The 16,969-nt window shown below is 40.0% G+C and overlaps 1 protein-coding gene across 1 annotated transcript; it reads left to right on the forward strand.

The window, feature by feature from the left end:
* Positions 1-312: 312 nt before the first annotated feature.
* LOC142056548 (tyrosine-protein kinase TXK-like) lies at positions 313-16,321 on the forward strand. Its single transcript, XM_075091553.1, has 14 exons — positions 313-383; positions 869-971; positions 1,794-1,999; positions 3,036-3,101; positions 3,834-3,888; positions 4,697-4,776; positions 6,464-6,591; positions 7,797-7,862; positions 8,828-8,999; positions 9,720-9,936; positions 10,903-10,967; positions 13,102-13,220; positions 13,676-13,833; positions 15,167-16,321. The coding sequence occupies exons 1-14, from the start codon at positions 313-315 to the stop codon at positions 15,233-15,235; spliced, it is 1,575 nt and encodes a 524-aa protein (XP_074947654.1). The 3' UTR covers positions 15,236-16,321.
* The last annotated feature ends 648 nt before the right edge of the window (positions 16,322-16,969 follow it).

Consider the following 16,969-nt stretch of genomic DNA (forward strand, 5'->3'; position numbering starts at 1 on the left):
GCACAGGGTGCTGTAATCAGTCAGATTGGTAATGATCTGGCTCGCAAGGTCTTTTTTTTCCTTCTGATTTGGTGAGGTGATTTAACTCATTACACAGCCTTTTAATTGCTGAGACATTGTAAGGGAGATGGTGGGAGCAAATAGCTGGGGCAGCAGGAAAGGTCTGCTGTCTTTGGTGGACGCAAATTCAGCCATAATGATTTGCTAGATATCTTACAGCAACACAGAGCTAATAATGGGGCTGGGCACATATGGTAGTCCTTAATTCTGTAAGTTTTGTAAAAAAAACCAGAAACACTGCAAATATGGGAAATGTTCTTGTTCACAGATCACACCATCCAGTCTGTTTTCTGCTGCTGCTGCTGCTGCACAGTGCAAAAAAGGTATGTGAAATGCTTAAGCTTTTCAGCAATTAGGATGATCAAAATATTGACATATAAAGGACAAAGGGCAATACAGTCAAGTTGGAACACAGTAAGTTCCACTTAAATATGATTAAAAATAAACTTCTTTCCTGTGAGGGTGACCGAGCAGTGGCACAGGGTGCCCAGGGAGGGTGTGGAGTCTCCTTCCCTGGAGACGTTCAAAACCCGCCTGGCCATGTTCCTGTGCGCCCTGCTCTAGGTGTGCCTGCTCAAGCAGGATGATCTCCAGAGGTCCCTTCCAACCCCTACCATTCTGCGTGATTCTGTGACTTTTAGAAATTCCTCTATTTTCAGTAGAACTGCTAATTGTACAGAAGTTTAAAGAAGTTGTACCCTGCATATCTCTAATATAAAGCAAGGCATACATGTCCATGAATTAATATTTTAATGTGACTATTCATAAATAGGTATTCAAACAAATACTTCATGTTTTTCAAAATCAGAGCTATGAGAACAAAAATGAATCTGGACCCTGATACTGGCCTGGTGACCCAGTACTCAGCCTCACAACCAAACGTTTCCTATGAATCTGCCTGGAAGTGCAAGGTAAGTAACGTTTTGGCAGGAGAAGAGAGAGAATTGATGTGATGTGCCATATGGTGGCTTAGTACCAGAACAAGCAGAGGAGTGGCAAACTCTTGAGCATGTAAAGTGCTTTGTTGCGTAAAAATTATAAAGTAAAGGTATCTGAAGATTTATACTGCTATAAATAGAGGATCACAGTGAGGTTTCCCAAGCTCTCTGTCGTGGATAAGGTGGTTCCTTCTCCCACTTCTGGGCTTGGGTGATGGAAGTGAGAATGGTGGGAGTGCCTTGTTGGGCAGATGCAAGCTTGCCTTGCTTAGCTGGCATGTGAAATATGCATCTCAGTTTTACTAGATCTAAGTTGAACAATCTGGGCTTTCAAAGCATAACCAAGTGCAATGCTAGAACCTAACCTGATGCAAAAGAAAATTATTACATTCCTGCCCATTGCTAAGAAAGTCTGCAGAGCCCTCCGTGTTAATCCTCCAGACAAATGACCAAATTTCCAGACATTGTAAGTCCACTGATTTCAATGCTGCTCTGCTTTTACACCAGCTGAGGAGTGGTCCCAGCATTCATGCCGTGTAGAAGTCGCCCACATTAGGTAGATGGCTTGTTTACTATTCGCTGTGCTTTTGATAGTCATTTTGGCATCTACACCGAAGTACTCAAATATAAGTCTCACTGTTTTACAAGTGATGAGGTGATAAGAGCTTTACAGAGGGAAGTAATGACCATGACAAGTTCCTTTTAGTCAATGGGATGGTATAAGAGCAGGGGAATTAAGCAAGCAATAGTAGGAAGAAAAGACTAATTATGAAAGATACTTTTCTTTTTCACTAGCGTAAGAGGCAATTGCAGGTAAAGAACAAGCCGTTACCTCCTCTACCTGCTGAGGCCTTGGAAGACTACACAAAAAAACCCAGAGTTATTGCACTCTATGACTTTTTTGCTAGAGGACCCTCAGATTTACCACTCAAGAAGTCAGAAGAATACATTATCCTTGAACAATACGATCCCCACTGGTGGAAGGCAAGAGACCAACATGGGTAAGAGAGTGGGCATCTATTTCAATCTCCCTACACAGAAAGAAAAAAAACCCTAAAACAACCCCTGTGAAAGCAGGCAGATAGAATGAAACGTGCAACGATTTAGGGGCAGGTTTGAAAGTGTTCAGCTGTGCACAAGGCACACGGATTGATCAGGCTGACTTTCAGCAGTGTTTGGCACCCCGGAAATGGGTGGGAAATCTAGAATCTGTTGGGAAATCAGAGTTAAGTCCTAGACTCAGTAATTTCCTGAGCAACATAAGGGCGTTTGAGGACCATGTGAATCACTGGGCTCTGAGCCATGTGCAAATCCAGCTTTCCATACTTCAAGTGCCTTACAATGCAGTGTATAAGTGTAAATGCTTCATAAAGTCCATAGACATTATTAAGATATGTGCCTGAAACAAAATCCCTGATCCAAAATTCCTGGGTGCTTTAGAGAGCTAGATAAGTTCATTTGGGATTCTTTCCATGTTTACGTTCTTTCGGGTCGTTCCCCTTTCTCCTTTGCATTTTCTCCAGTGAATCCTGTACTGTCGTGCTGGGAATGGTTCTATGTTATGTAACAGCTGCCTCCTTTAAATACTTCTAAATGCTTTTTCTCAGCTCATATTTGTAGTGAGAGTCCGCTGGATTATTATTTTGTATATAGATGCAAGCACACACTTGGGATGAAAGGACCCAGACTTCTATCCAATTCCCACATTGGGATTCTGTATCTAATGAGATAGGTAATAGTATAAGTAATCTTTATAATTCAACAAAAGGAAGATTCTCTTAATCCTATTAATATTTTACACCATACTATAACAGAATCATAGAATCATTTAGATTGGAAAGGACCTTTAAAATCCTCAAGTCCAACTGTAAGTTTAACACTGCCAAGTCCACCTCTAAACCATGTCCATAAGTGCCACATCTGCATGTCTTTTAAATACCTCCACTTCTTTGGGCAGCCTGTTCCAATGCTTGACAAGCCTTTCAGTGAAGTTTTTCCTAATATCCAATCTAAATTGTCCTCAATATGTCATTTCAGGAATGAAGGTCTAATTCCCAGCAACTATGTTACTGAGAACAAGAAAAATAATTTAGAAACATATGAGTAAGTACCCTTGAAGTGATAATTGAGCTTTCTTTTTTAAAAGTGAATTGGAGCGACACATTTTAGTGCCTGATCCTTCAGTCTTTATTACACATGAACAGATGTTTGTTGAAAGCTCTTTTTTTTGTTTGTTTTTTTTTTTTGTTACAAAACATTACTCTTAGAATGAAGTAACTGTCTTGATTTGGAGCTGTTTGCTGAGAGAATGTAACGTGAAGTTACAAGCACTGAGTACTTCAACAACATTTATTTGCATAAATCAGAATGTCAGAATCCAGATGTTTCCTATTTCTGTAGGCTCACTACATAATGTTTCTATATTCTGATATCTTCCTGTTGTGAACATGTAATTAATTGTCTAGAAGCTAATTCCAATTATTTCAAACTAATTTACTGGAGAGAAGAGTAAAATTCTTCAACATTCTAGAGAAGAGAGGCTTGACACAGTGAGCTGGACTGTAAATTTCATCACAGTTTGATGTAACTGTTTCCTTTCAGGTTTTCTTTTCTTTGTTCATATTTAATCACAGTGAATGGGGAAAGGAGTTGTCATCTTTACAGTGGTCTAATAAAGTAATTCCAAAATAAGAGATACTTATGTACAACAATAGTTCTATTCAGGTTTTTGGACTGGCAATAGTGCAACTGTTAAGATGGATTACTTTTGTGAAACAGGACAAACATTATTTTTTACTGGCTGAAATTAAAGCAAAGGTTATCTCCTTGTTGCAGGTGGTACTGCAAAAACATAAACAGAAGCCAGGCAGAACTTCTCTTGCGCCAGAAGGTAACTCAGCTTATACAGAGAGCTAATGATATCTAGAAAGATCTATCAGTAGAGACATCAAGAGTGTTACCACAGTCAAATCCAAATCTGTTTGGTATGTAGCAAGAGAGAGACTACTTTAAAATAAAAAGGCTTTCTGGGTTAAGCGTTCAGTGCAGACTATCTAGACTTCACAGAGTTTTAAGTTGTAGCCCCAGCAAATTCTATGTAGATTTTCCATACTAGATAAATTGAATTACATGTAGTTTACTGTGCTTGTCTTTTGTACAAAATGTTGAAGACTGAAATCCACGTAGTAAGTAAGTTAGCAAGGTTAGCAGAGCTTAACAAAACGCTTGCATCTTCCTTATGTATAGAGCAAACAACGCATATTGAGTTCTGCCCCCATCAAAGTGCCGAACTCAGTTAAATTCATTAGGTCTTTGCTCAAGGACTAACACAGGGCTTGGCCAAGACAGGCCAGAGAAGAACATCTTAGATAGAACTGTTTTACAGTATTTTATTCTAGCGATTTGTAAAATTTGATTTTTTTTAATACCATCAAAGCATTTTCACTACTTCACAGTGAAGAGTATAATTCACCTAAATTATTTAACTCCAAGAAGTTGCTTGGCACTTAATATTTTCTCTTGGTTAATTTTGCTCTGCTATCTATTTGGCTATCAATTCCTGTTCCCCACTCCTTTATTGCCCTCCCAAGTAGTCATAGGTATTCCACAGAATTTGGTAATCAGGTGCAAGTCCTATCTCAAGGGGGGATTAGTCAAGCTCAAAAGCAGAAAGTAACTCAACTTGGATTTCTTTTCAGGCCAAAGAAGGCACATTTGTTGTCAGAGATTCAAGCCAACAGGGACTCCTTACGCTGTCTGTGTATTTGCGGGCTAAAGGGTGAGTTGCTCTGAATGGTTAGGGTTTGAATCAAGAGGTGATGGAATACCTTCCCCCAAACTCCTCAGGATAAGTGGGTAGGTTGGACATGCAGTGCACAGGAGAGGGAAGCACTGGGGTGCTGTTCATGCAGAGTTAATTACCCCATGTGCAGAAATGTTGGTGGTGGGCAATGGATCTGGAAGTCAGCGTGCAAATATGTCCTGCAAAGACAAGATTAACTGCACTCATTGAAATCCTCAAATAATCTGCTGTGAAAGGCAGGCACCCCACCCACGTAATGCAGGCAATAAGACCTTACATTTGCATCTTCTTGCCTCTTTCTACCTGAAGTACCGCGGCTGCCACACCACGCCACTACAACCTTCAGCCGCCACACTGACTGCTTCCCTTCTCCACAGGCTCTGCACACTGTAAATTAATCCCAGACTTTGCTGTCCCCAAACTTCTCCTGTTTTTCTCTTAAAATCACCTCACCTCCTCACTTCACAATATTGCTTCTTGCCTGAGGACTGCCACAGGACTTGCTTTTCCCCCACATCAGTAGCAATCACCTACAGAGCTGACCTATCCCTTCCTGAGCTGCCTTGTACCCTCCCCCCTCAGTCCTCCAATATTCTCCTGCATCAGTGGCATCTGCTTTCCTTTCTTTCTTTTTAGAGTAAGTTAGAGGTGAGAGGAGCAAGGGAAAGGCATCGCTGCTACCACCACCATCTTCATCTCTCCCCTCCTCAGAAAGGTGGGGCAAGCCCTCCCTGCTACCCCCTGTGCTGGGCACAGGTCACATTTGCAGTAGGGTACCAACCTTCAGCAACCAGCTCCAGCCTGAAATGCAAATCTAACTTCTTCATTTTGAATGTCCCAGAAAGCAGGGGTAGATGGGCAGCAAAATGTACAAAAAGCAAGGAAAACATATAATGTGGAGAAATACAGAAATGTATCAAATAAAAGCTCCAGTAAGGAGCCTTTTGAGAAGCAGAACAGAAAATGTATTCTTGCCATATACATGAATATGTTTTTAACTTTTTTGGGGAAACTCAGGTAATGTAGAGCATTTTAATTTTAAAAGCTTAGATTCAAATAAGTGCTGAATTAGGAGGAACATCTGTTAAACACTGGCTATTTCTTATGGATGCAATGGTAGTTGTGCAATAAAAAACATAGAATCACAGAATCATTAAGGTTGGAAAAGACCTCTAAGGTCAAGTCCAACTGTCAACTCAACACCACCAGGCCTCCTAAACCATGCCCTGAATTGCCACATCTACACGGTTTTTGAACACCTCCAGGGATGGTGACTCCACCACCTCTCTGGGCAGCCTGTTCCAATGCCTGACCACTCTGTCAGTGGAGAATTCTTTCCTAATATCCAATCTAAACCTCCCCTGGCACAACTTGAGGCCATTTCCTCTTGTCCTATCACTAGTAACTTTGGAGAAGAGACCAACACCCACTTCAGTACAACCTCCTGTTGTGCAGTACATATATCCCAAATTTGGGAGAGAGATCCACTCAAGGAGTCTTTTCATTTTCCTGAAACACTATCCCAGCTATACACAGCCATTTTAAGTTGAGAATTGTACCCCAAGTTTTCAGATTTTTCTGTGCTTTCCTTCAAAGTGAAATTTAATCAGATTTACAGAAAAAAATATTTTGACTGAAAATTATAATCCTTTGTTGATTTCAGAAGTCATAGTGGAGATATTCGACATTATCAAATTAAGAAAAACCACATGGGACAATACTACGTAGCAGAAAAATATCTCTTTTCATCTGTTCCTGAACTCATTGAGTATCATCAACACAATGCGGCAGGTAATGCATGAAAGCTGATAAGGTTTTACAACTGACGATTTGAAGCTCCTCTGGACTTTGAGAGATTGGAAATTACTCTTCCTCTAATATTTTCCTTATGAAAAGAGATACAAGCATTTACGTTGTTAATGAATTAAAATATGCCATGGTCCTTTCTGCCAAAGTCATAGCTGTAGTGTGCATATACCATAGGGGAAGTGAAACTACCAAACTCATCTACAGGTATTGAATGAATGTTACAAAGCTAGAAGCCTAATGTATTTACCTGCTCTGTATTCTCTTGGTTCATATTTGACTGAATGGGACTTGTACGAAATTTGATCATAATTAGTCTACAACAAGGACTTGCATGTATGTAATTTAAGAAAAGCAGGAGCTATGCTGTGCATCAGCAGGCAGCATTCTACTGATTTTGGCAAAAAAAACCCAACCCACAAACAATCAAGGGCAGAATTAGAGAGCACAAGGACTCTCTAACACTGGTTTGCAGCCTACCAGTCAGTCACCTCTAGTGGTTGGCTGACGGCAGCCTTTCATAACTTTTAGCATTAAAAAATGCCATTCACCTTAGTTCTGCCTGTCATTTTAATGCAATATAAAATGTCTTTACCCTGGACAAGTGGAGATGGGAAAACACACAGAGATTCTTTGCACTAGCAAGGCAGGAAGATACAGAAATGGACAGAGCCTTTTGCTGGGAGGGAGGAGGATTGTAGGAATCACATGAAGCAGAAAAGGACCTGAAAGTAACTGTGGGAAGAATTAATAAACATATGGAGTCCTTGGTGAGGGATGTAATCACTAGTACTGTTGGCTCATGAATTCAAAGAAAATTAATGACAGGCGCAAAAATATTTCTTGCAATGGGAAACAATCCTAAGAAATGCTGGAAGAGACTACTTAGGTGGGCAATATAGTATCGTAGTCCTCATTTATTTAAGATCACTAACATCGCACAAACAAGCAAGAGTATAACTTTCGGTTTTATGAAAGTATAGATACTTTTGTAGTCAGGGCCATACGGAATAGTCTTCCTCCATTTCTTTTCACTGTAGTGTTTTATCTGAACAAGCTGTAACAAAAAGTAACTTCAAGAAATCAGAAATGTACATCAGATTCCAAATAGTTTTGTTCGAGAAGTAGATATAGCATACTTTAAAATGGAGTAATTGGTCAACAGAATATTCTTGCTTTGTCCCCTACAGGTCTTATCACTCGTCTCCGACATCCAGTTGGATGTCCTTCAACAGCAACAGCAAGATTTAGTTATGGTAAATATTTTATCTTCTTTTGGTGGAGATTTAGGTATCTGCCTAGGCAAGAATTTAGATCCCATTCACCCAGCTAATAATTAAGTTGTATCTGCGAAATTCCCCAGTAATAAGGAACACATAAACAACCACATATTCATCAGAAACAGGCACTCTTTTCCTTGTAAGGTGTCCGTATCAAATGAGACACCTGACTCAAGTCCTTCTGTTACGCAACTGTTGTGTTTCTGTTACAACCACCAGTGCCTTTCAAAGCTATCTGGACATTTCTAAGCATGCCTAAGATTCAAATATACATTTAATAGCTTTTCAAAGGCTATTTGATTTATTGAAATGCTTAGGAAATCGTAATACTATTTATGGAGAAGATTTTCCTTGTCAGTTCTGCAAGTTTTAGAACTAAGAATGAAATCTTATACAGTATTAGAAAACAAGCAATAAATTTCAGTTTTGTGTATATAGATCAGGAAGTTCATATCATCTGGCTGATGATAGGAACCTCCAAAATCGTGTATCTTTCCTGTGAATGTTCCCATTAATCTCAAAGCTTAATATTTCTGAAGGGCAGAACTATTGTGGTTATTACAATAGAGGCAATCGGTTACTATTTCTGTAGCAAGCCCATCCATCCAGAACTGGTTCAGAGTTCAACATTACATATGATAATGCCAAAAAGGTTCTCATATGTAATCAAAGTTAAACATTTGTGTTATCTTCAGGCCTCAGACATTCCTACATTAAGCAATTTAAACACTAATCACATTCAACAAGCTGTAAAATAACACTCACAGATAAACATACATGAGTATGTGGACATTTTCAGATATTTAAAACCCATGCTACAGCTGATGAACAATTGTGGTGTTTTGCTGCATGCGTTAACTGCAAAAAGTAAGTCATATCTCCTGGAGCGTGGCTCAGGAAAACTGACCTGACTGTTCTGACATATTGGTTTGCTTTTATAGAGGAGTGGGAGTTAAACCCGTCTGAACTGACGTTCATGAAAGAACTTGGGCGTGGGCAGTTTGGAGTTGTTCAGCTGGGTAAATGGAAAGCAACCATCAAGGTTGCCATCAAAACAATCAATGAAGGCGCAATGTCTGAAGATGATTTCATCGAGGAAGCCAAAGTCATGATGTAAGTATAAATGCTATTATATCTGACAGTTGACATTGAGATGACTGAGAAATAAATATGATCTAATTCCATCTAAAACAAAGACAAAGCAGTTTGATGGGAATGGTGGATGTGCAGGACAGGAAGGCTGATATAAATGTCTGAACTGGACTGACACAGATGCTCGCTGCGCCCATCACCAGACTCTTTAGAGTGTGTACTGCTTTGTGCTGCTACTCAATCGGGAGTAAATGTGCTGATAAACAAGTGTGCTTCTACAATTAGTCTTTCATCCATAGTTCAGTGCCTCTAGGACCACTGGCAGAGCTCATACCTAACTAAAACTTTTGAGAAACTACATTACCATTTCTGCTGATTTTGTAAATCAGAGAAGTATCCAGACTGGGCCTTGTCACAGCCCAGAAGAGAACCACCCTTGCAGGGTCACGTCCCCTGCCTGAAAGCCAGGCGTAACTAGACCTTTCCATTTCATATCACCCACATCAAGCTTTGCATTCACTACATTTATATAACTGAGGAACAATTATGAATTCAAAGACTGCACTTTCTGGAGGAAATTGTAGGCAGAAATATGTTAGATAGTGGGACAACTCTGAGGCCAGTTGAATTGAATACTGTTTATCAAGTACTGAAAGTATTTTTCAAAACCATCATGAGAATCAAAGGTCTAGTTACCTGCCAAAGACAAATGCTAGCCTGTCTAAATGCAATTTTAAACAGGAAGCTCTCCCACCCAAAGCTGGTCCAGCTTTATGGGGTGTGCACACGCCACAAGCCTCTCTACGTTGTGACTGAATTCATGGAAAATGGCTGCCTGCTCAATTACCTTCGGCAGAGGCGAGGGAAACTTGGCAGAGACATGCTGCTGAACATGTGCCAAGATGTGTGTGAAGGGATGGAATACCTGGAAAGAAATGGCTTTATTCATCGTGATTTAGTAAGTACAATCGGTTTTCTGAAGTTCTTGGTAAATATTAGCAGTACAGAACACGCCGCTGCATTTTACGGGACACTAATATGTCCTGTAAGACTTCAGCCCTGCAGGATATAATAAGCCAATAGTGTTTTCCTGCCTGTAAACCAAAACTTTTCAGCTGTTCTTTTGTCTGTGAACAGTTGGAAAAAACTACTTTGTAATTGAGATAAATCAGAGAAAATTGGGATATTAGCATGGAGCAAGCTGCTGTTAGGACATCCCAATACAAGAGTATCATGCAGTGATCACAACACAATCAAAATCACAGCAATACAAAAGGCCAGCAACAATGAGGAATTTTTTTTTTTTAAACAAAATCTTTTTCTATTTAAACATTTTTTGCTCCCTACTGACTTATCTTGATGCTAGGATATCTGGGTGGTTTTTCTGCCCTACACCTCATATACAGGGAACCACAGGAGAGGAGCTTGTTTTCTTACTCTGCTTTTTGTTAAAGGCTCACATCTGGATGCAGACAGGAAATCTTCCTACTCTCCTCCCTGGTTGCCTAAAGAAAAGTAAAATCTTGAAAATTTCCAAAGAGTTCCTGATTTCTGTAATGAAATAGTCACAAAACATTTTTAAAAATTCACATTGAGTGTCCTAATGTTCAGGAAACTATCTGTTGCATAACTAGACTCTGCAGCCTAAAATTTCTTTCACCTTGCAGGGATATGTGAATATGTGAACATATTGCAACTCATACTACAAGAATTTAAACTGATATATGCTATAGATGTGTAACTACACAGTAGCGAAACATGTTCACTGACTCAGAGACAGAAATTCACTTATATTTTTGAGCAAGACACTCATCTCCTGTTAGAATATAAACAGTATGAGCTGAAACAAAAATAATCAGCTGTTGTATTTTTCTTAAAATGCTTTAGCACACATTTCAGACATGTTTCTCTCATTTTTCCCCAGGCTGCAAGAAACTGTTTAGTCGACACTGAGCACATCGTTAAAGTATCTGACTTTGGCATGGCAAGGTATGAGGCCATTGACGCAGGTTTAGTGAGTACCTATTTTCAGTCAGCTGCAGCATGACCTTGAGTTAACCTCATTGCCTGCTTTGCTGATTTGGGGAATCCCACTGCAGTCAGTTTTTGAATTCTGATGGAAATTGTAACGTCATTTAACTGGTGTACCATGAACTGGATGTTGTGTCCTCCTCTTGCTGTATGGTGAGTGTAAGACAGGTAAACAAGTCCTTGGTAAACTCCAGAAGTAGTTAATGGACAGAGAAACACCCAGTGCACATGGGGATGCCAGAAGCTTGAAGAAACAAGTTCCCCAACTTTTCTGAGCAGTAGGGAGGACGGGAAGTCCCTAGGGACCAATGTGGGTGCTGGTGCTGACCTTTAGAGGTGGCAGCAGCTGAGTCGGTCAGGCAGGAGGCAGGGAGGACTGGCAGGGTGGGCAGGAAATGAGATGTGCGCTGCTCTAGCAGGGAAGTGGTTTTTCTGCTTAATGAGAGGACCAGCCAAACATGGAGAAAGAGAGCAAAATGCACTCTGATAAGCACAGGCTAGGGAAATGTAGCTCTGCCCTCACAGACTTCCCCCAGAGGATGTGCTATATTTTATAGCTGAGCTGACCAAATGACTGACTGCTACCCAACAGGGTCTCACTCCTTCCTCCTTTCCCCTTGCAAGCCCAGCACAAAGCTCTCCGCTTCTGTGTTTTACTGGCTGGTCTTTCTGCTGAATTAGTAGAGTGTATTGGCCCACTTTGGAGTCAGACCAGCTTGAAGGGTAGCCTGTGGTTTTGAGCAGGAGGTGGTGCTGACATTCACCTTGCAGCTGTAAGTCATTAGATCAGCACAGCCATGCTGCTCACCTTCCCCTTAGGTTTTGCCTCCTGTTTCTAACCTAAGGACTGCAACACCCCAGTGGTTCATAAACAAATACTTGTTTTTCAAAGGCTGTCCTACACCATGGCAGTGCCCACTGGTTGCTCTGCTCCCCAAAGGCATAAGGTCAGTATCAGAGGGCTGGACTCATTCCCAGATGCACCAGAAAACATAGTGAGAAGCCAAAGGGCTGCCAGGGTCCAGTCTGAGAACAATGAACCTGAATGTCTCACTGCAGCTAAAAAGTGGAGACCAGTGGTGTGGCTCTAGGACAGGCGCTCACTCTCCCAGAGAGACCATGGAGAGGTGATGGGATTGCAATCTTTATTATTCAGAGCTCACACAACTGCCACTACTGGTTGTTTTGTAGAGTTATTCTGTATGTTCTTTATCCAATAACCTCTCATTTTTCTGTGCCTGCACCAAAATAAGAAAGGGAGATGAAGAGATGATTTCTTTTAATGTGACCTCCTTTTTAAGGTTGCTTTAAAAGCTGCCTTTGCATTATGTCTTCCGTGAGAACAAATGTTGTGTAGTGCACATCTGTCATCTTCCCAGGAACATTAATACTGGGAAAATGTGCACAGAGCTTGTATGTAGGTAGGGATCAGTCTAAAAGCCTTTTAAAATGTTGACCTATAAATGCCTGCATCAGGCATATAATTTTATCTTAACTGGGAGGTCATCTATAAGCTCAGGCAAAGAAAATTACTTTTCCAGTGCACCTGCAAGAGCTGTTGCCTTGCGTGTTGATGAACATTTCGTTCTATGTTGCTTCTGTAACAATATGCCAGAAGTTGCATCTGTGAGGCTGGGCAGTGTGTTCCACCCATTGGTTATGAAGTATAGCCCTCCGCCAACAATGTTTGGGTTCAAGTGGTTGAAAAGGTGGACTCTCTTAAAAAGAGGCAATAATTATTTATTGTTGCTAGCTTTCCTGCCCATGGCGTAGGGATCTTTCTATCAATATATACCCAGAAGATGGCAATACCAACCATCCTCTCAGTCTTACAGAGCGTATTAAAATGTTTTATTCCAACATACTTCTCATGAACAATTAAAATCATCCACTAAAACAGAAATCTCTTTAAATGCATAGTTTCCAGTGTGGGTATCTGTGTGCATTTTGCATTAAAGTAGTGATACCATTTCTTTGTTTCTAAATCGACACTGTATTTTTCTGGATTTACAAACCATCTGTGGAAATGTTGCCAGAGCTGCTTGCCATTTAGTGATCATTAAAACATATGCTGTTTCCTGTTATTCTTTAGGTATGTCATTGACGATGAATATATCAGCTCTTCAGGTGCCAAGTTTCCAGTCAAATGGTCATCTCCTGAAGTCTTTCATTTAAAAAAATATAGCAGCAAATCAGATGTCTGGTCATTTGGTGAGTTGATTACGTTAATGTGCAACACATTGTGCTTCCCTAAAACTACTGATGTGATTTAAGAAAGTGTAACTTTTTTGCTGATACTACCTGTCTTCAGCTTGAGTCCTTCCCATTTTTCCAATCTTGCCTGTACTGGATGAGTATGTTTTTTAATAGAAAGGCTATGTGCCTAAATATTAGATTTTGTCTGAAATGTGCATTATTAATATGTCTCCATCAGCCAAATATATATCCACCTCAATTTCATGGACCACCTTCTCAACTGACTTAAAAGAGAGCAGAATTGTATCAGTTGACAACGTTTTTGGTAGTCTGTCCTCATTCAGCTCACGTTGCCCATGTTTTCATGCAATACACAAAAAATCAAGAGTGGTTTTCGTGTTTCTAATGTTGTTAAATAGCTTGTGGGTTTGGGGTTTTGTTTTGTCCTAAATATTTTGGTTCGCTTCTAGGTGTACTGATGTGGGAAGTTTTCACAGAAGGCAAAATGCCTTTTGAAAGTAAGTCAAATTCTGAAGTTGTCCGTGAGATTTCTCAGGGAAACCGACTTTATCGACCGCATTTGGCATCACATACTGTGTACGAAGTCATGTACAGCTGCTGGCATGAGGTTTGTTGTCCTTTCTTTCCTGTGATACTACTTTACTTTATTATTAATTTTTAATGTGGATCTAAAAGCAATCTTAAAAAAATTGAGGCATTAAATCCTTATTTCACATCTGTGGCATCCTCAGTCCCTCTCACTATGCTTTTCACAGATCACATCTAGGCTTACAAGCCTCTGTTTCTTTTGACTGTTGCATCTAATAAATATAAAGCACATCGTCAGTGCAATAGGTACAGACCTTGCCTGGTTTTGAATATGCCACTATTGTCTCACTTCTCTACTGTGTCAAATGTATTAGCCTTTTCCACACCCCTGTATCATGCATAGCTTTCTCTAGCTCTGCTCTGAACGATAATCTTAACACATTCTTACACAAAGTGGGTATGGCCACTAAACGTGGGGTTTAATCCCTGGTTTTCAGGTGTACATCAGTACCACTATAGATCACTACAGCTCCTAGGCTGCATCTCTTTCACCATCTCCACTCTGATTTACTACTTGATGTTCTTTCTCCATTTCTCCAACACGTATTTTTTTCTATGTTGGTATCAAAATATTGATTCCATCAACTTCTCCATCTGAGTAATTCCTTGAAGTCCCTCCTTCTCTAGTTTCTACAGGAAATGAATCTTTAATTTTAGATAAAAAGTACTTTCAGAAGAGCTTTGTGTGCAATGCGTTCATGCAAATAGGCTGGCACACACTGAGAGCAGCTGGGGAACCTTGTTGCTACTGTTGTCACCTTTATCCTACCTCTCCTTTCTTGCCCATCTTTTAACTCTATACACAGTTTTTAGAATCTGAGTACAAAAAAGCTAAAGAGACTGAAACCTAAACTGCATCTAACTTGCTTGGTTACTGCAAACTTCCATCAGGATGGCAGCCAGCAGAGAGAGGATGGGGAAGAAGTTCTCTCTTCTCCTGTCTGCCATCACCCTGGAGTTTGTTCCATGCTGAGTTGCAATACATCGAATGATACAACAGTGTAGATTCTTGATCAACAGCCCAGGAAACATTCCTGAGTATCATGGTTTCCGGACAGGTAGTGCTTTCCAGTGACACATTGCATGGGAGAAATCCTATAGAATTCTGGTCCAGAACTGAAATATAAAGACATTTTTACGAACACTTGGAAAAGTGGCTATGCTCGCGCTGCTGGTGTCATGAAGAACAGATGATTTCCCCCCCCAAAATGAAAAGCGTGATCTTTTCTTCTGTATTAACAAAAGAAAATGTTATTTTTAAGTGGTAGCTCATATGTAATTATAACCACCTTCTGAAGTCTGGTACTAAAATTGATCAATCTGCTAATATCAATTTATACTCTGCTTTTCAGAAACCTGAAGGACGTCCTACTTTTGCAGAGTTAATGGAGACCCTCACAGATATAACAGAGATGGGATAATTGGAGATTTTACACAGATGCATTTACTGAAAGGTTTGCATTAAGCATGTCAATAATGTAGCTGATACAGAAACCTCAGCCTTTTACAGCAGTCTCTGCTTAAACTGCAGTACCATCGTCCTACATATTGAAGCAGCTGTTCAGGCTTGGCCTAATTTTTACTCGTTTGAGTAAGATACCTCAGGAGACTGGCTGGGGACTCTCAAGGCTTTGTTTTCATGATTAGGGAGAAAAAAACTGTCTGGAAAGAAGTAACCAAGCTTACTCACCTTATAGGCCTTTTTATTTATTTGTTTTGTCAGAGTTACACTAATTCCTGTAACAATATTATTAAATTATTTGGTACTTAATATGACTCATGCGCCGGGGAATACTGACTGGCAGCAGCAAAAATGATGGAAGAACCTCTTATAAAGCTCTAGCTAGGTCACGTTTAAAGGCAAGCCCTTTTGCTGCAAAGCATCCAGCACTGAAGAAACGGAGCAGTGTTTCAGGAGGGGCAGCAAGCTAACTACCAACTGCCGGTGCAGCGCTCACGCATGAGCCCGTACCCACTGCTGTGGATAAAGGCAGGCAAAAGAAGCAAAGGGAGCAGTCATCACTTAGCAGCTCCCAAGCCACCTCTGAGCAGCTGGAAAGACTGAGTATCCCTGAAGCATTTTAAACTTCCAGAACAGATCAGGGTGCCTTCTCTGCCAATTCTGTGTGAAAGGAGGAGAGTAGGGTTATCCTACCCAAACCTCTCCCTGAATTTTCCAGTGTTGTCTCCCACTCCTCACCTGCTGCTGCCTACTCAAACAACCATGCTTGCCTTAGTCCTCCCTTTGCAAGTGCCCAGAATGGTTAATGGACAAGTTTAAAGCTGGAACCTGACAGTAGAACAAAGCCCTTTGAATTAGTCTAGCTCAGATTGATCCTGTGGTACCTGGCACAAATGATGTCTGTAACCCTACTTGTTATGTTACTATTCACTTTTAATTTTAAATTGTAATTTTGGTCAATACAAATATATTATAGAAGAGGCAGATGAAGTTAATAATTATTTAATATAGAATAGAGTCAGACCATTACAAATAAATAGATTTTTAAAATATGTGATTACATGGAGAATTATTTATAGAAAAATACATCATATTTCATTTTATAGCACTTTGTAGACAAAATACTTAAAACCTACTAGCTAAAGAATGATTGAGTTCTGCAAACTTAATTTTTCCTTTCCAAATTTTAAAAATAACCGCAACAATAAAATGAAATATATTGACCATCACAAGTTTTTAATTTCCAGAAGATGATGGCATCTTTAGGTCACATGCATTCCTGGCATTAATCACTCACTTTACTGCAATAGTATTTTGATAGTTATCATCCCTTGGGAAAGGAAACTTAATCCTATTGTTTGAATGTTTGGGAGTACCCTCAAACACACTTTTAAGGCATTTCTGCTTCAAGTGAAGCATGATATCCCTATTTTATATAATCTGCTAAAAGAATTGCCATTAACTGATGTCAGTGTTTACTTTTATAATCAACTCATTTATGAGAATTCAGTTCCTTATCAGACGTATGACTAAATACAGATCTGTACAACGAAGTACCACACATTGAGCTCACCAAAACTTTATGCTCAGGCCAATGAGGGCCACAAAGCTTTTCAGTAGGTGATGTGCCACAAATGCGAAATTCAAACTGTGTCTGCAATATGAAAGTATGCGGGGACTTAGAATAATGTAT

Source organism: Phalacrocorax aristotelis, chromosome 4, assembly GCF_949628215.1.
Source record: "Phalacrocorax aristotelis chromosome 4, bGulAri2.1, whole genome shotgun sequence".
NCBI lineage: Eukaryota > Metazoa > Chordata > Aves > Suliformes > Phalacrocoracidae > Phalacrocorax > Phalacrocorax aristotelis.